The sequence below is a fragment of the Protomyctophum bolini genome (genome assembly GCF_963924005.1).
Source record: "Protomyctophum bolini genome assembly, chromosome: 1".
NCBI classification, from domain to species: Eukaryota; Metazoa; Chordata; class Actinopteri; order Myctophiformes; family Myctophidae; genus Protomyctophum; species Protomyctophum bolini.
This window is the reverse complement of record NC_137862.1, coordinates 53667317-53692864: the sequence shown is the minus strand read 5'-3', so window position 1 is coordinate 53692864 and position 25548 is coordinate 53667317. Positions and strand designations below refer to the sequence as shown.

Here is a 25548-nt window from a genome sequence, read left to right as displayed (position 1 = left end):
TTTCCTCTTACATTTCTTCCTAAGTGAATTCCTAAGAGAAGCATGTTCTTATGATGATGAATGCAAATCCTCGTAACTTGAAGGGGTGTGCCAGTTCATTCAAATTATCATAGGTAGACGCCCCAACCTATTCTAATTGGCATCCTAATTACCATAGGGAACCGCCCCACCAATCCCATATAAGGCATTGGGAATTCACTTTCCTACCTGTGTTCACCCAGGTGGGTGTGGTTTTGCATGACTCCATGGCCTTGCCTGCAGTCACACCTGTGTGTGATTGCAGCACACAGAAATCACAGGACCTCAGGCTCACACACAGAAATAAAGTTGAGTGAAAGGGTTATGGGGTTGGTATGGTGCTTGCCTTCAACTCAACTGGCCTGTTTGGGTTGGATTGGAATTCTCAGGCCTGTTAAAGGTAGAGTCAGTGATTTCACTTAATTCAAATATCACTTATTTTTTTGTTTTGTTGTGATAATCCTCTCTACTATAGAGTGTGCTGACCATATAAGGAGTTCCTCCCTGTCCCCAGTTAACCCCTGGGGGTCAAAAAACCTTAGGTTTCGTTTTTGTTCTCTATCCTGATTGGATGAAAGCTTGTGTCCCAAGGCAAAAACGAAACCTAAGGGTTTTTGACTGAAATCACTGACACCCCCTTTAAACTCTAAAGTAGTGGTCCTCAAACATTTTCATGTCAAGAACCCCCAAATTGTAGACCCCCACCTGAAATTGTTTTCTGCTAGGGAAATATAGCACCGAAGTCCTGACGTCACTGTCAGTAGAGGGCGTCAGTCCCCAGGTTCATGTACTTTTTGTTTGCATTGTAATCTCCATAGGGGGATTTTAGATCGCCTCATATAAGAACTGTTTGAAAAGTAAACCGATCACCCCGGCCTTTTCACTCATATGGATATGAAATGTACAAATATACCCAAAGAGTAACAAAATAAGCGTTATAAACAAGTCAAACAACCCAGAGACTACATTTCCGGGTAGGCGGGGTTGCTGCATCTGCCCGTCGCACAACAGAAACTGAATGTTAATTACGTTTATTTTTATTTTATTGATATTTAATGTTTCGTGGTTGGTACGAGTCGAGTCACCGCCAGCTGAGTCTACGTCAACGAGGAATCTCAGGAACGCAATTTGTTGACAGCTGGGCGTGACGTATATTAGCAGCGACATTGCCTTCATATGTAGTTTCAAGGCTTTGCGGCCACATTAATTCCATTTTCTCCAGAAACTGGCTGTATCAAATATTAATGGACATCATTAACGACGCACAGCCACTCCCCTGACTGAAAGGCCGGGGTGGTCGGTTTATTTTTCAAACACAGTTCTTATATGAAGTGACCTAAAAAAATACATGAACCTGTGTATTAGCGCCCTCTACTGAAAGTGACGTCAGACTTCGATGCTCTATGTTTTGAAGATTTATCTAAATATTTCAAAAATAGCTCAAAATGGGCAGTAATGGGACGTGTTGTGAGCTTGTAGATTGGCTATTTTCAAAGTATAAAATGGGTTAAAGTGGTAAAATGTTCCATATTTTGCTGTGGACTGACTTGAACTTCCTCAACCAAACTTTGAGCATCATGCAGAGGGCGCTGTTTTTCCTTTATGTTTTCAGAACAAAAAAGGCACCCTAAGAGTGCTCCACAGTGTGCGTAGATTCTGTTCTTACCTACGAACAAATCACAGCTAAGAAAACATTGAGGGATACCAAAACCTTCTTAAAAACTTCCTAAGTGGGTCTAAGAACAAATTTCCTCTTAATAACTTCTTAAGAACGGTTGGCGCATGAGGCCCAATGTCCCTGCGCTGATTCTACACATGTCCCATGGTGGTGTGTTTAGATACAAAGAAAGACATGGTTTACATGAAAATGTCTCTAAAGGAGATTTACATTGATTTTTTTTTATTTGCTCTGTCCTTGAATTCTGTATACATTTCATCGTCCATAATTTGAGTGCACACCAAACCCACCGCGACGAAAACAAGTCACTTGTTTTCATTTCGACAGCTGGGATTGTATCACTAAATGTCCCTCATTGACTAATGCTGCATTTTAGTGAGGATTGGCATGACTTCACTCCTTGTCTGAGTTGCTTGTCCTGTTGCCAGTGAGTGCATGCTAGTCTGAAAACCTGAGTCTAGACTCTAGTAGTAAATCTCTATGCTTCTGAGTTATGCAGAGCACAGTGATGATTAACTGCCAGGATTATCATGGGTAAGATTCAAAAATACATTAACCAAAACAAAAGAGAGAGAGGGAAAAATATATACTACATACTAGATAAAAAAGAGATAAATATTTTACTTTATAAAATGGAAAAAACGCTGTCAGGGGGTGGATTATTTACTCCGGCAGTAAATTAGTTAAAATATATTTTTTTCTCCCATATTCAATATTATCTCCATTATAATTGGCCCCCATTGATGTTCATTATAACTTAGTACAATTTACAGTCTACTCAATCTCAATCTGTGTCTCAGAGGAGTGCATATAGACAGTTCAGAAACCTGTCATATTCGGTGGGAATTCCAAGCTATAAAAAACTACAGCCTTTCTCTTCCTGCATGGAAAAGGAAACCCTCCACAGCCCTGATGGCATCTTAGAATGAGCTTTGATGACCGATCATATGAAGATGAGCTTGACAGTTGGCGAAGTGCCCCTTTTAACGGCTATCCTTGGACTTGTATAATGACAGCTATCCTTGCGCTATTATAATGCCATTACTTGTCTTTCACTTCCCTTTGAACTGCAGTATTGTGCGCGGCGTGCCGTTATGTAACGCTTGGTTTAATTTGATAATTTCTTTACTTGCCTCGCTTCATGCCTTTTGTCTTATAGTCTGTCGACTCGTCATACAGACTAATATAATGCTGCTGTCCTTCTAAACCCCGTCATTAGTGTGGGCTCTGAACACCTAAACTGTACAGCATAGCTGCTGTTTGTGGCCGCTGATGACTGCTTGTCCTTGAGTTGACATGAAGGCTGCTTGACTCACAGCCTGCAGCTCACGCCTCCTCTCCTCTCCTCTGCTCTCTCGCCAAACAGACCAGTGGGTTACTCTCGCTGACTCAACTTTTAGATTGAAATCCGCTGCCATGAGAGAGTTGTCATATCCAATTAATCATGCTCAGTGAATATGATGGAGCATTTAATTTAGGCCTATATGGGTTTTTCTTTGACTCTCAATTCCCCCATATGGTTCTGACAGACACACACATGCATTGCACACACATAGGCCTACTACTGTATTGGAGAGGGCTGCGTTCTCCATTACACTATACCCACACTGCGATAGGACAGGTCAGCCGTGTGTCACATGTTTTGGTTCGTAGCATAGTGGCTAACGTATGCATCGCTGTCCCTTCCAGGACCACTACAGAGCCGACTATGAGTTCCGAGTCATGCAGAAGACCCAGAAGCATGAAGATCACACCACCGACACGGTAAGGAATCAAATCCCACCCCGTTACAATAGTTATTTGAATAGAATTATATTTCCAAATCATTATAGGCAAACAAAAACAACTTCAAGCTCCATGTCACATTGCGACGTGTTGCGAGGTTGTAGTTTGGCTTTTTTTTGCATTTTTGTACACTGTTGTATGACACTAGAATTTCGTGGCACGACCGAGCGTACGTGTTATCGTACATCAATTTATGTTATCATTTAACCATGATGCAATGTTTAAAAAAAACATTCAATATATATTATATTTATAAATAATATTTAATGTTTCCCTTCAATGTCAAATTGTCAATGGTGTTTAATGTTTTGATGTTTAATTTACGTCATATTTAGAAGAATTATCAGCTCTTATCGTTATACATCATCATGCAACATCTCATACTGGCCATTGGCCAATCAGGTTGCCTGTGATTGGTTAGCTGATTTGCTCGTTTACATATGGCGTAAATTGTCCCTTCAATGTCAATGGCCTTTAATGTTTTGATGTTTAATTATGTCATATTTAGCGGAATTCTGAGTTTTGCCATTTCTCAATGGCAAAACTTGAGACGGGCGGGCACAAAATTTAGCGGACATTTGACCGGAATTCTCTTACTGTGGTCAATGGCAAATCTTGAGACGTGTGGGGACAAAAGCCGTTTATAGAAGGTGCTAGCGCCCCTTAAAAATAGACACTTAGCCGATTTTCACAGACACTATGGCGTAAAATTCTCCATTCATTGTCAATGGGAATATAATGTTTGTGTAAGACAAAAATAGGCGATTTGCTCAGACACTACTGTAAAACTTTCCATTCATTGTCAATGGGATTTAATGTTCACTAATAGCTTGAATACAGGAGGGCCTATAGCACCCCTCAAAAAGAAAAGGTAATGCTGGGGTCTTTCCATGTACAGTAGGCTATGTACAGTATATAAACTTGATTTGTGATTGTTCGATTAATTGAGGCAGTGAGACAAGAGAGAGACTTGTCTTATGCATCTACTTCATCGAAAAAGGATATACCTTATACAGTATTTGGCCTCTCAAGAAGACAAACGGTGGGATTTGCCTCGAGGCACATGTCATCATGTCAATAGTAATTGATGTTCAGTTAGCCCTGTGTGATGTTCAATCAATAAGTCACCTGACCACCAATGGACAGTGATGCACTGACGAGCTGAAACGTGAACTTCATCAGCCTGCGTAGTGCTGATTGATTGTGTGCCAATAGTCACATGCACAAGGCTTGTTATGTGTGCTACTGCTATTTACTCAAGTTGATTATTATTTGTATAGGTCTACTTGAGTATTTCCCATTTCCAATACGTTTGGAAATGCATCGCGACACGTTGTGAGCTTGTAGATCGGCTATTTTCAAAAGATTTTGCACACATTATGAACTTGTGAAATGGGACATTCTGCAATATGAGTAGGCTACTTGCACTTTTAGTACTTTAAGTACATTTTGTTGCCGATACTTTTGTACTTTTACTCAAGTACATTTTTAATACGGGACTTCCACTTGTAACGGTGTACATCTACATTGCAGTATTTATACTTTAACTAGTTAAAAGTAAAACATTTGAGTACTTTTCCCACCACTCGTGCTCAGAATAGAGCAATCGCTGCTGGTCCACTGGCTATACCGTGCAAAGGATCAAGTAATATATCAATCCGATATCGACTAGACTACCCAAAAGAGAAATTACAGATGTATTTTTTAATCATTATTTATAGGGAGGGGGGGTGAAAGCACAGGTATTTAGCAAAAACAAATCATGTTATACAAAGCATATAACTTCCTAATACAAGTTTACAGTGGGGGGTATTTGCGGTTAATTGTTTTAACCCATTCTGAACGGGAACCCATTTTGGTGTTCGCATCATGTTATGCTTTAGCTATTGAAAAATAGCAGATCTACAAGCTCATAGCGCGCCACCGAGTGGCGCGCTACGAGCTTGTAGGTCTGCTATTTTTTTTAAAGTCTAAGAACGACTGACATTTTTAGAATCTGATCTCAGGTCAGAATGGGTTAATCAGACCAGTGTGTGTCCAGTGGAAACCGCGTATAAATCTGATCTCAGGTCAGAATGGGTTAACTGATCTGTGCGATGAGTCCCTCTAGATCAGGACGTTTCTTGAAGCGGGGCGAGGTAGTCAGACTCCGTATGCTCCTTTACAGATAGCCGAAGAACGCCCTCGGGTCGGTTCTTCAGAAGGACTTCCATGAAAGTTGGGCTCAACGTATACGCGCTGAGACGACTGAGCTGTACGATTCTCGTGTGTGTGCGGAGGGCACAGTCCATCTTGGTGCCTTGCTCTGGCATGACCATGACCACTGTGCTCTTGGTGCAGGGCAAAGCGTAGCTCTCCTGCACCTTGACGCCCTGCAGCCTGTTGCAGAAGTTATGGATGTACTGGGAGAAGTGCTCCACCGTGGTGGTCATGTCGTAACCCGACGCCGTGACGTTCAACGTGGGGTACGCCGCCGCGTCCGTGGCCACGCTGATCGGCTTCATCGGCTGCCTGTCCTTTTTTTTCCCCTGGGCGCTTCTTTTGGCAGTTAGATGCTTCCATTTGCCGATCGTATGCGTCGGCTGACTTCTGTACTGTCTGGTATTGGCCGGACTCGGAGATGAGCCCCCATGATGCAGCGGGTGCGGGAGAGATGCTGAAGAAGCCCGTTGTAAACACGTCGAAGCTCGGTTCAACGCCAATGGATGTTGTGCAACTGAACACTGCAACTTAGGAACGCCCAACATTCATCGTCTCGGATGTATTGTATGTTTTTTACAACGAGAAGTGTGTTGTTAATGAGTTAATGTTGCAGCCTTCCTCCAACTGTTTTTTCACACGCATCATTTGGAAGTCCACAAAAGAGAAATTAGACGTACAGTGAAAATAGCAGATCTAAATGCTCACAGCGCGTCGCTTCAAGCTGCATTGCAAGCTTGTGGATCTGTTATTTTCACTACTTCTTAAACGTTTCGTTTTCATGTATGGAAATTATTAGATTTTCTATTATATATGTCGTATACATCTTCGATGACTTGGCGTTATTGTGTGACCCCGGAATTCCATATTTGGGCATGATTGACTAATGGTTACCTCATCGTGATGACATAACCAATTCTAAGATTCTAGTTCTACCTTCAAGAACCTCTAACCTCTCGGCACGATTTTGAGATTTAGATTCTGCTGATAGTCACTCAAAGCCATTCCTGGATCGCACAGGCAGACATCACTTAGGTTCTAATTGGTCATCCCCTCCAAATAATATTGTTTAGGAACATTGTTATTATATGTTATGTTATTATTTTCCTCATGACATACTGTATCTCACGAGGAAAGGCATAAACACACGGTTCTATAAAGAAACAAAAATCACACCCATGTGAAGTGAGGGGTGCTCTTATTATCATACATACATCATCATACATCATCTCATTCTGGCCAATCATAATTGTGAGCGGTGCCTTTTACAATGATGTATGTGCAATCCTTTCATGCCCACAGGGGCCTACAAAGTTGATACGCAATAAAAAAGGAATAAACATTTTGCCATTGACTTGGTGACGGGGGTGCCCTGAACCAAAAGTGTTTGAGAACCACTGCAATAAAATATATATATTTTAAAATATATAATATTTCCATTTCTTCTGTAGCTAATTTAAACTAATTACGGAAGACCTCCGCTTTGCAAAGCCTTGAACCGCTTCAACGCTTCCATTGTACCTGTATGGCATTCGGAAACTGTAAGTAAGGCAACGGTCTGCACGAGAGAATAGACTAGACCGTCTCTGACCTGCAGTCAAGTATTCATGTGTTAAAGTAAAGTTACATTCACACTGCATCGCACAATGGTGTAGCTTGTTGACAAGCTACACCATTGCTTGCAGACTATATGAGCTCATATAGTCTGCAAAGCAATGGTGTCGTGCGATGGAGTGTAAATGAGGAGTACAGCACCTCCGGTGCCATCGCTCTGTCTCACACTATTTAATCCCAACAGGCCAACACCTCAGGGCTCATGTTCATTTACAGTTTTCATGCTGGCTAACAGGCACACACACACACACACACACACACACACACACACACACACACCGACCAATTTGTTTGACTGTGTGGGTTTGCTGACCCAGTTCCCTGTAGGTACGAATGTAATGCGACTGTTATCTGCTAGGAGGCGTGTGCGTGCGTGCTTATGTGTACCGCAGTGCATGTGTGCACTGGAGGAGAGGCATCTATTGGGTCAGCAAAAGCACTTTTGCAGACACAGTACAATTTAATAATCCTTCTCAGTGGTTTACAAGTACTGTGTGTGTGTGTGTGTGTGTGTGCGTGTGTGTGCGTGTGTGCGTGCGTGCGTGTATGCGTGTGGTTTTTTTTCAGGGAGAGAAAGTGAAGCTGACTTGCACAGACCGGTTGCCAGCCTACTTGACGGTAGTGGTTATGATGTTGATGATGGTGAGTCACAGATGTTCTTATGCTTATACACTGTACATTATTGTGTACATTATTCAAAGTAACTGGGCGACAGTCACAGAACATAACATGGCAGGCCTGTGGCCGTCCATTGAGCTCAGTTGGAGAAGTGTAGCGCGTTCCACTTTCTATTTGATATTGTGATTCTAATAGGTTTCCGTGTTACCTGTCCTATATATCTTGGACCCTGTTCCCATTCTTCCCGACCCGTTCCTCGTATATAAAGCCCCCCACCCCCGTCTCTTGCTTTATGTAGACTTTAACCCATTCTGAACGGGAACCCATTTTTGTGTCAGCATCATGTTGTGCTTTAGCTATTGAAAAATAGCAGATCTACAAGCTCATAGCACAGATCTACGAGCTTGTAGGTCTGCTATTTTTGAAGAAATCGAAGAACGACTGATATTTTTTTTAATCTGATCTCAGGTCAGAATGGATTAATCAGACCCAGTGTGCGTCCAGCGGAAACCTCGTATGAATCTGATCTCAGGTCAGAATGGGTTAAGGCTACCTGACCACGACCGAAACGCTGGACACATTAACCTCTTGAACCCTAGCGTATGAAATCGATGGAGCACTACCTGTAAAGGTTCCCGACCGGTTTTCCTTGGAGACCCCCCTTACGCACGCACGCACGCACGCACGCACGCACGCACACAGACACAGACACAGACACAGACACACACACAGACACACACACAGACACACACACACACACACACAGTAAACACAGTCACACACACTGGCCGAATTTCAGATTCGTACATTGTTCTGTTTCTAGGGTGGGAGGTGATGTTTGAGACCAGGAGAACAATATGTAACACGCTATTTTGCAGGAAATTCACAATAACTGAAAAATGGATAGACGGATAAATATTCTGGTATTGTCTTCCATGGCTTATCATGGTTTTTTGACAACGTGCACAAGACATGCACGCACGCACGCGCACACATGCAATTAGTCCTCACTAATGCGCCTCATATAATGTCCGTGGTGGGCAGGTTTCTGAACAGCCCACACAGCCCTCCTATGGGACACAGTGAATAGACCAAAATTTACCATTATTGTAATGAGCATTAGTGAGAACCAAATTAAATTGTAGAATTAACTGTATTTATTTAAGCTTTGTGAAAAATCCAGACTAGGCTATAGTAGTAGGCATTTTCCAGCCTCACTGTGGAGACATATACCATTGTAGATAATACAATTTAATAAACACTGTATGGTTTGGGTGTCAGATGACAAAATAAAATAACCTTGATCCAAAACAGTGATGGGTCTGCCCTTTCCGTTTTTATACCCTAACTTGTCCGTTCCACCGCGGGCCATCAGAATTATGCTTCCATTGTATAGCCTTGCAGTGCGTTGACTGTCGGAGATATCAAATAATGAAATGCACGCTGTATGGTTTCTTTGATTTGGGCGTCAGCTGACAAAATATAAATAACATAACCTTCAGCAACATTCCCAAATACATGTATGCTCTGCTCTCTACCTGTCCTCAAACGAGCATGACAGTGTAAATCAAAAGAATAATGGTCAGATTGCATACAGGCAGATTATTTATTTACTGCAGAGAGAACACATGATCACTCTCGTGGTGTTTTTCCCCTCTCCCTGGTTCCATAAGGATATGTCCACATTAAGAACGTTAACGTTAAGAACTGTTTTGATGTGAGGGGGCTAGGGGAGGCGATAGTATAGTCAAAGATAGTAGAGAGATGGAAGATGGTGTACTGCAGTGACAGTATACACACCAGCTTCACTGACGAGCAAACTTACGAACTACAGACTGCCAGCCAAGTAGCCTAGCATCCTACTAGCCTACATGTAGGCAGCAAGATGGCGCCCAAATAAGCCAAAATCCTACCGAACGCGTCACTATGCCCTCCCCCTATGGCTAGTATTAGTTTAGTAATACCCAAAAATGTAAGTTATGATTTTGTGCAACATGTTTACAATGCTGGACTACTACTACTACTGCTGCTTTAAAGAACGTTGACCTTCACTTGGACCAGAAAATTTAAGTTTCCCCAAGGAATGGTCGGTCCTGTAATAGCGTGATAACGTGTCCTCAGAGAGCACAGTGTCTCATCTACATATGCCGATACTTCAGGGCAAAGACACGTGACATTTCAAATGGCGTGACATTTACTGCAGTCGCATCGAACACATGACCTATTGACCTCTAGTCAGAGGGAAGGTAGGTGTGCCTCGGAAACCCAGACGTTTTTATTTCCAGGGAGAAAAAAAAGTCTGGGTCCGAGTCCACTTCAATACGGCATAGAGTAGCACAAACGTCGATCACTCTCTTCTGATTTCTGATCGTCTGCACCTTTGTTAAATTGACGCACACACGCACACATGTACACACACACACACACACACTCCTCTCTCTCTCTCTGTCGCTCTAATTAATTAGTATCATGTCCAGCAGCTGCGCACAGTTTCTGCCGGCGGATCCTGCTGGGAGGCTGCCTATGCCATAGAAAGCATAGGTTAGTTCCAGGCTAGAGGGAAGGTAAACATCAAACGCTCCGTTAGCGAGCACCATATACACCACTTTGAGCAGCGCTGTCGTCGGGTAGAAACTGGGGAACTTGTATGACCAAAACCGTTCCTTTTGTATTATTGTTTCAGAAAAAGTTTTCACTATACTTTCATGCGACATGCTCTTCTATGACAAAATAGGCAGGGCATTCACTTATATGTTAAAACGGTAAGTAAATAATTCATGAAAAAATAAAACGTATTAACAAGAGCACAGGTCCTTTTTGTCCATTTCCTGGACATACAAGGAATTTCCACACCAAACAGCGATGATATGCTGCAGGGGGACGGTCATAGCTGAGTGGATACAGAGAAGGCTGTCTGGAATTGAAAGGGGCCCAAGTGGGTTCATTTTGTTCCACTTGTATACACTCTCAGAGTTATATTTGCTACGTTTTTCTTGCGGCCTGCTTTTTGCTGTATTATTGATTTTATTTTTCTCCATGTCTCTGAGTAGCCTACCACCCCCTCAGTGTATGTGTGGCACTTCTATACACATTTATCTATGCTGTATTTACACTGGCAGCTACAAAAAGAATAGAATAGACTTTACAAAGCGTATTCTTTCCACCCACTAGCTTTCAATGTCTGCTGCAGACAACATGTAGCTTCAAACTTCTCAATTATATCCACAGCATATGCCAGACTGGTGAAATACATTTCTTGCGTAAGCCATTTGTACAACGTACGTGCTGTGCAATTAAAGGTAACATTTAGGCTTCCTAATCCACGCTAGTATGTCGCAGGGAACATTTTGTTGATATTGATGATGTCACTATATCACAGATTCTTTTCATTGGCACATTTGACAGTCAAGGTTTCAGCCTCCATGAAGAAACCCTAAATACAAAAGGAATCATTGCACAAATCAACCACACCAAGGTGTCCAATGAAGTACTGTCATCTCATAAACGCATGCAAAACTGGAAAAGAAAATACAAAAACCCTGGCACGCCATCTTTAAATATTTTTCAATGGGAGACAGTTGCATTAAGATACAAACTGATGCCCGACACTTGCCGCGTACAGTAGCTTTTGACGCCCACTAACTACTACAAAGCTACAAAATACAGTTGAGCTGGCTTCAACTTCTGGAGCAGAGCAAGTGTTGTATAACCATTTCCTCTCACCTTCTCTCTCCACATAATTCCTACTTGTAATAATTTCGTGTCTTCAGCAGACATGGACTGTCGTTCCACTGTTACGCTGTATGCTGATGACACCCAGCTGTACAAAAAACTGCCCCCAACCCCTCTGCAGTCAAGTCATGTCTCACCACCTGTCTTGAGGAGATAAATGCATGGATGAGCAACAACTTCCTTCAGTTAAACAGTAACAAAACTGAAGCTCTTCTTGTTGGCACATGCACACCAGGTTCAGTCATGCCCCATCTCACCTTCGACGGCCTTCTCCAGTCACGAATCTGGGTGTTAGGTTTGATCCTCCCCTGACTTTCAATGACCACATAAATCATCCGTGCAGAACTGCATTCTATCATATCCCAACTCTGCCCCCTTCTAAACCAGTCGGATGCAGAGAAGCTTTATCTCCTTTAAAGCGCAAATAACATGCATTTTAAAACTGCTTTTAATATTTAATATCATATTGTCTATGTCCCTCAAAGTTATTTCTAATGGTTTGAGCCTCAATCACCACTCTGATATATCCAGGCCTTGTCATTTCTTTCTGGACTTTGAAAGCCGTTTTAGCTGCAGTACCACAATGTCCTGAGGTGGTGGGGGTGCTGATATGCAGATTATTTAATATTTGAGTCATTATAATACTGATGCTAGATAAAACCAGGCTTGTTTCCATGCCATGCCAGCTTGGAAAATCAACAATGGTGGACATTGTAAACAAAGTGGAAATGCAAATGTGGAACTGAAGACTGAAGAAGAGGAGGAATTATACAAAGTAGGGTGACATTGGTGACATCACGATGAGGCCAAAATCAGTCGAGCTGTTCCTGAGAGCAATTTCCATTAAAACACCCATATGACATGAAGGCCTGATTGTTCAAAATTGGTTATTTGTGGGGATAGAAAACACACCCGGGGGGGTGCCCTACTCAATCGATCTGCTCGGGGCCGCTCAAAGCGTGATCGGGATCGGCCCGATCAACATCAAGAATGTTTGATATTTGCTCTATCCCGCTCTGATTATCCTGTAGTGTGTGGTGCTATCAGATTTCAGATTGGAGAAAAGAAAATCGGCTAGTGTAAGGCCACCTTTAGACTGGACTACTGCAATGCCCTTCTTCATTGGGATTCCTGACAAACGTATTCAGAAGCTGCAATACATCCAGAACAGCACTGCCAGGTTCCTAATGAGAGTCCGTAAGCTGCACGACCACATAACAAACATCCTTTTCTCACTCACTGCACTGGCTCCCCGCTTCAGCCTGGATCGACTACAATGTCGACTACAAGGTCCTGCTAATCACTCATGAACGGACATGCCCCTCCCTACCTACAGAAATGAATCAACTCTCCCAAAAACAACCTCCACCCGCACCCTCAGTTCCTACTCGAAGTTCCAAATACCAATCTACGCACCATGGGGGGGGGGGGGGGGGTGGGGGGACCGGGCTTCTGCTCTGCAGCATCACCCCTGTGGAACAGCCTTCCTCTGGACTTGAGAATGCCGCAGACCCTGGAATCTTTAAAAACGGGCCTGAAAAAGTTCTTTTTTCGGGAAGGCCTTTTCGTGTTGAACTGTTGTGTATAACCGTGTCAGCAATGTCCTTTTTGTGCTTGACTTTTGAACCTTCTATGATTGCAGTGTTGTTTTTGGCATCAAATTCTATTTTAGTTTTAGTCTTTGTCTTTTGAATAGTTTTCATTTAGTTTTAGTCACATTTTAGTCACCCGGAATGTTTTATTGTTAGTCTAGTTTTAGTAGACTAAATGTCATAAGATTTTAGTCGACTAAATCTACAGGTGATTTAGTCGACTAAAATGTATTTTGGTGGGCCTTGATGCCGTCGCAATGACTGTTTTTACACACGACGCGTTGTGAGCTTGTAGATCTGCTATTTTCAGCATGCAACCAAGTGTAAAATGACTTATACTGGATCTCTTGTCCACTAGTCCCTTCCTAACATTTTAGTCTAGTTTTCATTTGTTGACGAAATTGTCAGTATATTTAGTCTTAGTTTTAGTCAATCATAGATAGTTTTAATTTAGTTTGTCAGTGGAAAAAGGTAGTCGACGAACATTTTTCGTCTTAGTTTTAGTCGACGAAAACAACACTGTATGATTGATTGTGTTTTTATTAACCATGTAGCACTCTGGGATTCCTTGTGAATGAAAAGTGCAATAAAAATGCAATTTATTATTATTAATATTATTAGCCTTATTATTATTATTATCTGCTACTTTTGATGCACTTGTGGGACACTGTTGTACGGCATTCATTTACGAAAAAAACACAGTTCAAATATGGAGACGCAGTAAGAGGTTTCTTTCCCGACAGCATCGATAATATGCTCATGCACTGTCTGTATAACACTGCACCTAAAAAAAAAGAAAAAAAGAAGTCCATTCCGTGTTTTCCAAAAAAAAAAAGTCCATTCCGTGTTTTCCAAAAAAAAAAGTCCATTCCGTGTTTTCCATGTTTCAGATCAGCGTGACCTTTGCCATCGTGTTCGGCGTGATCCTGTACCGCATCAGCATCAAGGCGGCGCTGCACATCAGCTCGTACCCGGCGGCGCGCTCCAACGTGCGCGCCACCGTCAAGGGCACGGCCGCCGTCATCAACCTCGTCGTCATCATCATCCTGGACGAGATCTACGCCGTCATCGCCCGCTGGCTCACCACGCTGGGTGAGCACACACACACACACACACACACTATGTGGCACGCGTCTGCATTATCTTTGGGCATTTCCTAGAAGAACAGGGCCGGATTAACACCTCTGAGGGCCCCTGGGCACTGAAGCTCGAAGGGCCCCCCCCCTTCACACTCGCGCAACAATTTTTTGCTGTTTTGGGGCAGTTTTATGCCGTTACAATGGCCTATTTCCGGTCCCCCCCCCCCCCAGAGTGACAGCCAATCTAGCGCATTGTTGCTGCTTTACACACAATTGCACTTTTCAGCTCCCCTTCTCACCAACAATAAAACACTCATCTTTTTAGACGCCATTTATTTCATTCCGATTAGCAGGGAAATTTTCTGTGAAACTAAAAAAATAAAAAACGTTTTTTATTTTATTTATTTTTTAGGGGCCCCTGATGCCCAAGGGCCCCTGAGCACGTGCCCAAAGTGCCCATATGGTAGATCCGGCCCTGTAGAAGAATATACCGTGTGTCATATTTGCGTCATATTTAGTCATAGTCACCAACCTCCTCAAACCCACAAAGACCAAACCTACGCACCATGGGTGACCGGCCCCCCCGAAACTGTGGAACGCTCTCCCCGACCCACCTGAGAGCCCCACAGTCTGTAGACGCTTTTAAAGGTAGAGTAAGTGATTTCACTCAAAAAACCTTAGGTTTCGTTTTTGGCTGTGGGACCTAAGCCTTCGTCCAATCGGGATAGAGAGTCAAAAACTAAACCTAAGGTTTTTTGACCCCCAGGGGTTAACTGGGGACAGGGAGGAACTCCTTATATGGTCAGCACACTCTATAGTAGAGAGGATTATCACAACAAAACAAAAAATAAGTGATATTTGAATTAAGTGAAATCACTTACTCTACCTTTAAGAGAGGACTCAAAACTTTCCTTTTTACCAAAGCATTTTTATATAGCCTTGCCCTTATGTTTTAAATGTTCCTGTTCTTTTAGATGTTTTTAATGGTGTGTTGTTTCTTTTGCTTTTATTCACTGCTGTGTAGCACTTGCGAATGTGAAGTGCATTGTAAAATCCATTATTATTATTTATTATTAGTTGTCCATTGTTATTTACTTGTTACAGATGAGCACCTATAGGCCTATACCCATCTGAAAAAAGGAAATACTTAAGTACAGTATAAAATGGGGCTCAATTGGTTAATGTATGTTTTGTAATGTAAATCTGCAAAGTAACTTGCAATTAATATAGTGGAGGACAAAGTACAGCGGAGTAGAGGTAGAGGTATATGAAGAATGGCAAAATGGGCCTACTCAAGTAATACTACTAATAATAATGTACTCACTCACTGGTTTACTCAAGTACTTTAGTAAACCAATGAAGTACCACCATTGTCGTGACTGTAAATACGGTACAACTACATCCCCTATGCAGTGGTGTCATGCTCGTATAGAATGCAGTCCCACGCCGTGGTACCAGTGATTTTTTTTCTGCACGCGCAGCGACGGAACAGAACGGTGCATGTGCGTGCACGCTAGAACACGCGTCCCCCTAGATTCAAGAGAAGACGCACCTAATCAACCTCGCGTCACCAGACTTTCCAAGACGCACAAAGTACCCAGTGGTCTAGGTTTACTGGCGCCCCCCCCCCTTTAGTACCATGCCAAATCAAATGGATACTACAGTACTTTGCATAACAACAGGACAGCTTTAACTGTTTATACCTGAGCGCACATAGCCTATAGTATAGTATAGTATCAGGTATAAACAGTTAAAGCTGTCCTATAGGCCCTATAGGCTACGGTAAGCATGCACACTTGGTGCTGTGAGGTGTTCTGTACACAAGAAGAATGCCTCCTCCTCCTCCAGAGCAGATTCATTCGTCCGAAGCAAACTTTTTAGTTTCGCTAGTGTGCAGTGAAGATGTTTGTCTGGCTATTTTAAGTCTACTTTTGTGTTTGTGTCTAAAACTCTCACACACTATTTAACAATATAGGCTTAGGCTATGTCAGCTGTTCTGTGCGCATGCACATGGCGTCGTTAAAACGCTGTGGTACCAGTAAAAAAACAACCCACCATGACACCACTGCCCCTCTTTAATGTGTGTTCTCTCTAAATGTTGTTTTTCCAGAGGTTCCAAAGACTGACAAGAGTTTTGAGGAGCGTCTGATCTTCAAGACCTTTGTGCTGAAGTTTGTCAACGCCTTCACTCCCATCGTCTACCTGGCCTTCTTCAGGGGCAGGTGTGTATATCTCCGAAGGCCTAATTTATGCTCCATTGTGCGTTGGTGTCGCTCGCAGAGAACGGCTGGAAATAGCAGACGTATACAAGCCCACAATGTTACCATTGAAATGTTCTTGAGCAAGACACTGAACCCCGGCCTAATTGCTCTCGGTGCGCAGGTTGGTGCTTTGCGTGGTTTCCAGTCTACTGTATGTACTGTATGTGTGTGTGAATGGGTGAATGTAATGCACAATCATTGTAAAGTGCCTTGGATAAATGTGCTATGATGGATGGATGGCTATACAGCCAGCATTTATTGTCATTCAACAATGCATCAAATGTATCCGTTGATGTTGAAAATACAAATACTGCAAAACTAGTATTTAAACCTAATTATGTTTCTGCCAGACAGCGACTATATTATACAACCTACAGTATATACTAACTATATATATAATACAATTTAATATAATAGCCACTCTGTGATACAACAGATGTGAGAAATGCCCCAGAGCTGCATGGAGTCGTCAAACAATTAATTTAGAAGGCATTAAGCAAATGATCACTTTTCAAGGCAAATAAAAAAAAATTAGCCAGACAATTCAACACGCTGAACAGTGGAAACATCACTCCGCTGTCAGGTGGAAACCTTGTATGTCCAAAACCTTCACTTTTCTGGGAAATGACTTCACTTTTTAAGTGAAAATATCCGATCTACAAGCTCACAACTACTAAGCTCACAACTACAAGATCTACAATTTATGAGTGTGTATATCTGCTATTTTAGTTACTTTTCTGCGACACTCTTGTAGGACAAAGTAGGGCATTAATTGATTTATGAAAAAAAAACTGAGTGAAAAGTTGAAATTGGCAATACAATTAAGTTTCTGCCTGACAGCATTGAATAGCTGTGTAACTTAAGAGCTTTGGCTTGTATGATGATGGACTGGGATGATCCAGCTTGCTCGCCATTAGGAATGTGTTAACAGCTAATTGACACATTTAATTAATAATAATAATAATTAATTAATTAATAAACTCCTATAGCGCTGCAACAGTTAAAGGTATATTCAGTGATTTCACTTAATTCAAATATCACTTATTTTTTTTGTTTTGTTGTGATAATCCTCTCTACTATAGAGTGTGCTGAGCCTGACCATATAAGGAGTTCCTCCCTGTCCCCAGTTAACCCCTGGGGGTCAAAAAACCTTAGGTTTCGTTTTTGGTTCTCTATCCTGATTGGATGAAAGCTTGGGTCCCCAAGGCAAAAACGAAACCTACTGTTTTTTGAGTGAAATCACTGAATATACCTTTAACCACTTTCAATGTGGCGTCCCTATTTTGGGCATGTCACTATAGGCAAAACAAAATTTGTTTGTAAAGAAACTGGCAGATCTGCAGGCTCACAGTGCAAACCGCTGTAAGCTGCAGCGCTGTAGGTCACATGACAGTGTTGAAGGATGAAGTAGTATTAAGTAGGGGTTAAGTAGCAGTCATCAGACTACCAGTAATCAATTAAAAAAAGAAAAATCTGTTTGAATTTCTTTGTGTTGATTTGTTGATATGGTATAACATTACATATATTATTTGATTAAAAGCGTTGTTTAGCTCTATATCATGATAGTAATCGTTGTTCATTGGAGTGTTTGTTCAGTAATAATTAAGGGGTCTGCCTGTCTCTCCAGCTCTTTAAAGGACCACTTCACCACTTTTCAACCTATCTTCATTTAATAGGTCCTCACTAATAATAATAATAAAATGGCGCAATTTCTTTCTACTCAGGTCTGTGTCTCATAGGAGGGCTGTGGGCAGTTCAGAAACCGTCCTCCAGTGACATCATCGATGGGGGCATACAAGCTAATAGAAACTGCAGGCTTTCTAGTCCTGAAACGTTGCAATGCCATCGATAATAATATATTTTTTTTGTAAAATAAAAAAAATAAAAAATAAATCTGCCTAATGATGTCACTGGAGGACGGTTTCTAAACTGCCCACAACCCTCCTATATGAGACAGACTGAGTAGAAAATAATCGTGCCATTTTATCATGACTATTAGTGAGGACCTATTATATAAAGTTGAAAAGTGGTGAAGTGGTCCTTTTAATAGAGAGAAAATAAAATGTCAGGCTGGGATACATTTCGTCCAATCATGGAGAGAACAGAGAACCCATACAGGATAAACAAGTGCAATTGGGAGTGATGATGTGATTAAACAAATAATGACAACAGACTAAATTGAAACTGGAACACTATAAAAATTTAAATTTAAATGGGTTCTCTGGTATTTTCTAATCATTAACCCATTCTGAACGGAAACCCCTATAGCTATTTAAAAATAGCAGATCTACAAGCTCATAATGAGCTTGTAGGTCTGCTATTTTTGAAAAATCGTGAAAATGTGGCACAAATCTTTGATATATTATTTCAGAGCGAACGTTTTTAACTCGTATCTTTGCTTCTGAGGCGTTCCTGGAATAATAATATTTTCAGACTCTGTCGGTGGCCAATTACATATCATTTTTTGGGGTCCTTGACATGAAATATGGAGCACCACTGATATAGAAACATAGGTATTTCAGAAAACTGTCAGAATTTAGAAGAAGTTTCTTTTTATTTCGATGTCAGGCCTAAATGGGTTAAAGACCTGGAGTGACGGGGACTGGGAGACCCATGTTACTGAACAAACACATTAATAGTAAGATTAATTGACAGAATAACAATACAATAATTATAATATTATAATTATAATGAAAATAATGGACTGTGGTGTTTGTGGTGGTTTTGTTGTTTTCCAGACTCGTGGGCCGTCCAGGAAGCTACCTGTACGTTGTTGGATCATACAGGATGGAAGAGGTAAGTACTTTAGACCTATATTATTCTATGGTTCTTATTGATTGGTGCAACCACTCCTACAACCAGCAATGTGTACCTGTGTACCTGTGTGTGTGTACCTGTATCAGTGAGCAAGAGTGTGTGACTTAATACCAGTAGGGGGCGCCAGAAACAGAGAGAGGGGTATTGCTGTGCCTGCTGCCTGCTAATGAGAGAGAGAGAGAGAGAGAGAGAGAGAGATAGGTGTGTGTGTGTGTGTGTGTGTGTGGGGGGGGGTGTGATTTTTTTAATTTATTTTTAACATTTCCCTAAAAAAAATCCGATCTGTTCAATCAACACTACGGGGACAGCGCATTAGTTTCCGAGAAAAAAAGCGTGCAAAGGCAGTGGTTAAAAAAATGAAACGCAGCAAGGCAATGTTATAGCGATATTATCACACGTCTCAAGACGAGCCTACTCGTCATGAGCGCCCGTGCGTGCCTCAACATGTATTAATCAGGCAGTAGATTAGTAGAGTATACCTGTCAAAGGGATCAAATGTGTTAAAATGAACCCAAACATGTTTGAAAATGAAAAGTCCCTTTTAAGTGTTTTGAGCTTGCAGATCTTTTGATGCTTTTGACGATCTTTTGATGCTATTCTGCGGCGAACACCCTGTCATCATCATGTAGTGTTGCTTCCATCCATCCATACAAATAGAACGCACCTGTTTACCCAGTATAGAACACTGAGCTCGGCCGTCTTGCAAGAAATGTAAGTGCGGTAATAAACTAAAGTGTTCTTAGCACATTCCAGTTGTAGCTGAAGCTTCCTTTGCCTTGCTATGCTATTTAAGCTATAGATAGTGTTTCTCAACCTGAGGCTATAGGTATACCCAAGACAAGTTCTGTAAATGAAAAAGAAGAGTGTTATCTAATAAAGCCTACGTACTTCGTATTGACTTCATGGATCCTGACCTATAAAATAACAGTAGGCTATACAATATTGATCCAGCGACACCAAGTACTTTCACCGTGCTACATTACTGTATCGGTTACTTGAATACTTTATTAGACAGGAAATGTAAAGTGCACTGATGTACTGTACACTAAAGCACTTAGGCTAAACGGATATTATAGACCATTATCTAATGGTGTTAAACAAGTTATAAACAAGCGTTGGCGCATACTGTACTGCACAGCAAGTCCTTTGAAACTCTTCCAATAACCATATCGTTTACGAGGGTCCCAAGTTTAAAACATTACTTTGTGAGGTCACATTTGGCCAACAGACCAAATCACTTTTTGGCCAAATTTCAAATGGCAATTTCCGACTGCAAGACCAGAGGGAGAACCCTATTTGTAGCAAATTCACAATAAGTGGGAAAAACGGATAGATTAAAATTCTGGGATTCACTTCCTTGGTTTATTGGTTGGGTGCACAAGACACAACCATTGATCGGTTGTTGATTGGTCCAGTGGTTCACAAGATTAGCTATGCACGCATGCACGCACGCACGCACGCACGCGTGCACGCACGCACATTTAACTTTTTCGCTGTTCATCGGTAGGCTATCGGTACCTATACTGGTGCTAACTACGCATACTTTCGTAGATAACCGTATACTCCATGAACGCAGTGATCGTCAGTTTACCTTTTAGCATTGCTCCGGTTAGTATGGAGTGCCTAAAGCCTTCCTGTGTGATGTTACTACATTAACGATCGTATAGTTAGAACGAGAGTGCGGGTCCGGTTGTTAGATTAAAACAAGCAAAACACCGGTGTGGCGTTCACCGGTGTCTCACCGTGCCGCCATTGTCTCGTGCGTGCGCACACACACACACACACACACACACACACACACACACACACACACACACACACACACAGAGACTCTTCTGGACAGCTGTAGTATAAATGAAGTTAATATTTGTCCTTTGTGAATATGCTGTCAGACAGACAGTGAGTCAATGCTGTGACAGTCTGTGCTGAACAGGTTCTACTGTATGTATTGTACAGTAGGAGGAAGTGTGTACAGAGCATACACATACATACACATACCAGTTGCCACTGAATCATTCCTTTGCTATTGCAGTTATGTAAGCGAGGATAAACGTTAACATACTGTGTCTTCTTGTCTTTAAAACAAGAGGTTAAGGACATCTTGACACAAAAGTTTGTGCGACCAAAAAAAGGAACTACTGCATTCCAAGGACTTGCATTTATTACATTTAATGAAGATCCAGCACACAGGCAGTGAATGTAAATGTTGATTAAGTTGTCTAGTGTGTGTTTTATTCCATAAGTATACGAATGATACTTAATTTAACGACAATAGTGTCGACTGCATAGAATGATTCATCACTGAATTTGTGCAGTTACATTGTGAGGCTAGACTATTCTTTCCTGTTATCACTCCCCCTCCATCAACTTATATCTCTATTTATGTTCCCACTGTCTGTCTCTCTCTCTCTCTCTCTCTCTCTCTCTCTCTCTCTCTCTCTCTCTCTCTCTCTCTCTCGATCAGTGTGCTCATGCAGGGTGTCTTATGGAGTTATGCATCCAGCTTTGTATCACCATGCTGGGCAAACAGCTCATCCAAAACAACCTATTTGAGATCGGAATACCGTGAGTACGCAACTACATGCACGCACACGTGCACACACACACACACACACACACACACACACACACACACACACACACACACACACACACACACAGCCTATTTCCAAGCAAGTTTACATCTGCAAAGGGATTCCTTCTCTGTTAAATTGTCTCTCTCGCACTCATGTCTCACATGAGGTGCTTACGCTCATGTCAACTGCACAATCTGGTAAAGAGAGTGCAGCTTCAATCCATACCCTTTCATCACTTTATCTCTCTTTGTGAGTGCATGCGTGCGTGCGTGCGTGCGTCTGCTGTATGCCCAACGCCCACGTTGCACATGTGACTGTCCTGTTAATCCTGCAGGAAGTTAAAGAAGCTGCTGAGGAAGAGGAAGTCGGCGAACGACGCGGAGCAGGACGAGGAGCAGTTCAAGAGCCTGCAGCGCCATGAGAAGGACCACTTCCTGAACCCCTTCATCGGCCTCAGCCCCGAATACATGGAGATGAGTGAGTCCCTGCACCCCCTAACACACACACCTGAATACATGGAGATGAGTGAGTCCCTGCACCCCCTAACACACACACCTGAATACATGGAGATGAGTGAGTCCCTGCACCCCCTAACACACACACCTGAATACATGGAGATGAGTGAGTCCCTGCACCCCCTAACACACACACCTGAATACATGGAGATGAGTGAGTCCCTGCACCCCCTAACACACACACCTGAATACATGGAGATGAGTGAGTCCCTGCACCCCCTAACACACACACCTGAATACATGGAGATGAGTGAGTCCCTGCACCCCCTAACACACACACCTGAATACATGGAGATGAGTGAGTCCCTGCACCCTCTAACAAACACACCTGAATACATGGAGATGAGTGAGTCCCATCCCCCTAACAAACACACCTGAATACATGGAGATGAGTGAGTCCCATCCCCCTAACAAACACACCTGAATACATGGAGATGAGTGAGTCCCATCCCCTAATAAACACACCTGAATACATGGAGATGAGTGAGTCCCTGCACCCCCTATCAAACACACCTGAATACATGGAGATGAGTGAGTCCCTGCACCCTCTAACAAACACACCTGAATACATGGAGATGAGTGAGTCCCTGCACCCCCTAATAAACACACCTGAATACATGGAGATGAGTGAGTCCCACCCCCTAACAAACACACCTGAATACATGGAGATGAGTGAGTCCCACCCTCTAACAAACACACCCGAATACATGGAGATGAGTGAGTCCCACCCCCTAATAAACACACCTGAATACATGGAGATGAGTGAGTCCCTGCACCCTCTAACAAACACACCTGAATACATGGAGATGAGTGAGTCCCACCCCCTAACAAACACACCTGAATACATGGAGATGAGTGAGTCCCACCCCCTAACAAACACACCTGAATACATGGAGATGAGTGAGTCCCACCCTCTAACAAACACACCCGAATACATGGAGATGAGTGAGTCCCACCCCCTAATAAACACACCTGAATACATGGAGATGAGTGAGTCCCTGCACCCTCTAACAAACACACCTGAATACATGGAGATGAGTGAGTCCCACCCCCTAACAAACACACCTGAATACATGGAGATGAGTGAGTCCCACCCCCTAACAAACACACCTGAATACATGGAGATGAGTGAGTCCCTGCACCCTCTAACAAACACACCTGAATACATGGAGATGAGTGAGTCCCTGCACCCCCTAACAAACACACCTGAATACATGGAGATGAGTGAGTCCCTGCACCCTCTAACAAACACACCTGAATACATGGAGATGAGTGAGTCCCTGCACCCCCTAACAAACACACCTGAATACATGGAGATGAGTGAGACCACCACATTTTGGTGGTCAAATGCGGAAGTGCAACCGAGCGCTCAATGTTAAAGCCCAGCTGCACGTCATGAATCCACGGGTCCGCCTGCAGTCCTTCCTCTTACCACTAGGGCCCAGTGCTTCAACGTTGGAGCGCCTCACTGGCCCCTTGGTCCCACCCCCTAACAAACACACACCTGAATACATGGAAATGAGTGAGTCCCACCCCCTAACAAACACACCTGAATACATGGAGATGAGTGAGTCCCACCCCCTAACAAACACACCTGAATACATGGAGATGAGTGAGTCCCACCCCCTAACAAACACACCTGAATACATGGAGATGAGTGAGTCCCTGCACCCTCTAACAAACACACCTGAATACATGGAGATGAGTGAGTCCCATCCCCCTAACAAACACACCTGAATACATGGAGATGAGTGAGTCCCACCCCCTAACAAACACACCTGAATACATGGAGATGAGTGAGTCCCATCCCCCTGACAAACACACCTGAATACATGGAGATGAGTGAGTCCCACCCCCTAACAAACACCTGAATACATGGAGATGAGTGAGTCCCATTTGACCAATGGGCTCGACTGGTGTGCTTGCGCATGGAGGTGACGCGAGACATAACTCCTATTATGCGAAAAGTTGCGGAAGGGCTCCGCGATATCGCCGTCACCAAACACGCTGGGCGAGCAATTCCATATAGAAGTGAATGGGCAGGGATTTCCGGTTACCACTCTAGTCTTTTATACAGTAACTCTTATGCTTTCTACACATTCAGCTACGGCAGTATGTGCTTCTCAAACATTTTTAATGTCCAGGACCCTATAAAACGTCTATGAATTTGGCGTAGTCCCCCGTTTAAAAATATGTTGTGCTATAGGGAACCCCCATGAGAGAAAACGATAATTGGACTTAAATAATTTTATCTCCTATAATATTAGCTTGCCCCAGAGAAGCAAATAAAGCGCTCCCTCGGCGAGCCACCGTGTGTGGGTGTGTGCCCTGCTTTGTTTTCCTTTCAGCAAAGTTTTGTTACTGTACCGCTGTAATGTTAATACAGTATTCAATCAAATTGATGAAAAGAAAATAATAATCCTGAAGACCCCTACTTTGAGAACCACTGGGCTCCCCCCCCCCCCATGACACCCAGGGGAATGTCTTTGATGAGAACGCAGTGTTCCTCATTTTAGTCTCATATTGTCTCATTACTCTCCCAGCAAAGAGTCACTACTCACTAATTCACTTAGAGAGGTTGAATTCTCTACGCTCAGATTTAATAGTGCAGAGGAGAGCCAATTTATGCCCTGTACCCTGTGCTGTTACACAACACACGCCGTGATGCAATGACGTGAGGATGTTCATTGTGTGCAATTCACTTTAAAAATTCATGGAATTTGGAATGGGGAATTTTGTTCTAAAAAGTTTCAGTTCTTGCAGGTTGGCGTTAATAAGCCTCGGGGATTCCTCCAGTTATGTCACCAACAAAACTCCATTAGGGATGTTAAAATCTTTGTCTCCTCATCATTGCAACAGGAAGCCACTGTCCCGACCACCTCCTCCTATATCATTCAGCTCTGCAAGGATTATCCTAATCCTTGCATATTTAACACAATCCTCTATGGGAGTATAAAACGTCAGTTTTTATTTTAATCTCCAATAAAACGTGCTTTTATTACTCGCGTAATGTTTCGACCCTTTTAGGGGACCTTTAGGGACATTGCGCTAGTAATAAAAGTAT

General features: G+C 42.6%; 1 protein-coding gene and 1 pseudogene across 2 annotated transcripts in view; one reads left to right on the top strand and one right to left on the bottom strand.

Annotated features, from left to right (window-relative positions):
- The window catches only part of ano1a (anoctamin 1, calcium activated chloride channel a), a 109244-nt gene that overhangs the window by 70959 nt on the left and 12737 nt on the right, over positions 1-25548 (top strand). The window contains 7 exon segments of the mRNA XM_080763836.1: positions 3386-3460; positions 7862-7936; positions 14127-14328; positions 16426-16537; positions 19315-19372; positions 21858-21958; positions 22304-22446. Coding sequence (XP_080619962.1) covers positions 3386-3460; positions 7862-7936; positions 14127-14328; positions 16426-16537; positions 19315-19372; positions 21858-21958; positions 22304-22446 — 766 coding nt within the window.
- On the bottom strand, positions 5562-6228 carry LOC308314708 (large ribosomal subunit protein mL48-like; annotated as a pseudogene). The gene has a single exon. The product of its transcript is annotated as a large ribosomal subunit protein mL48-like (transcript).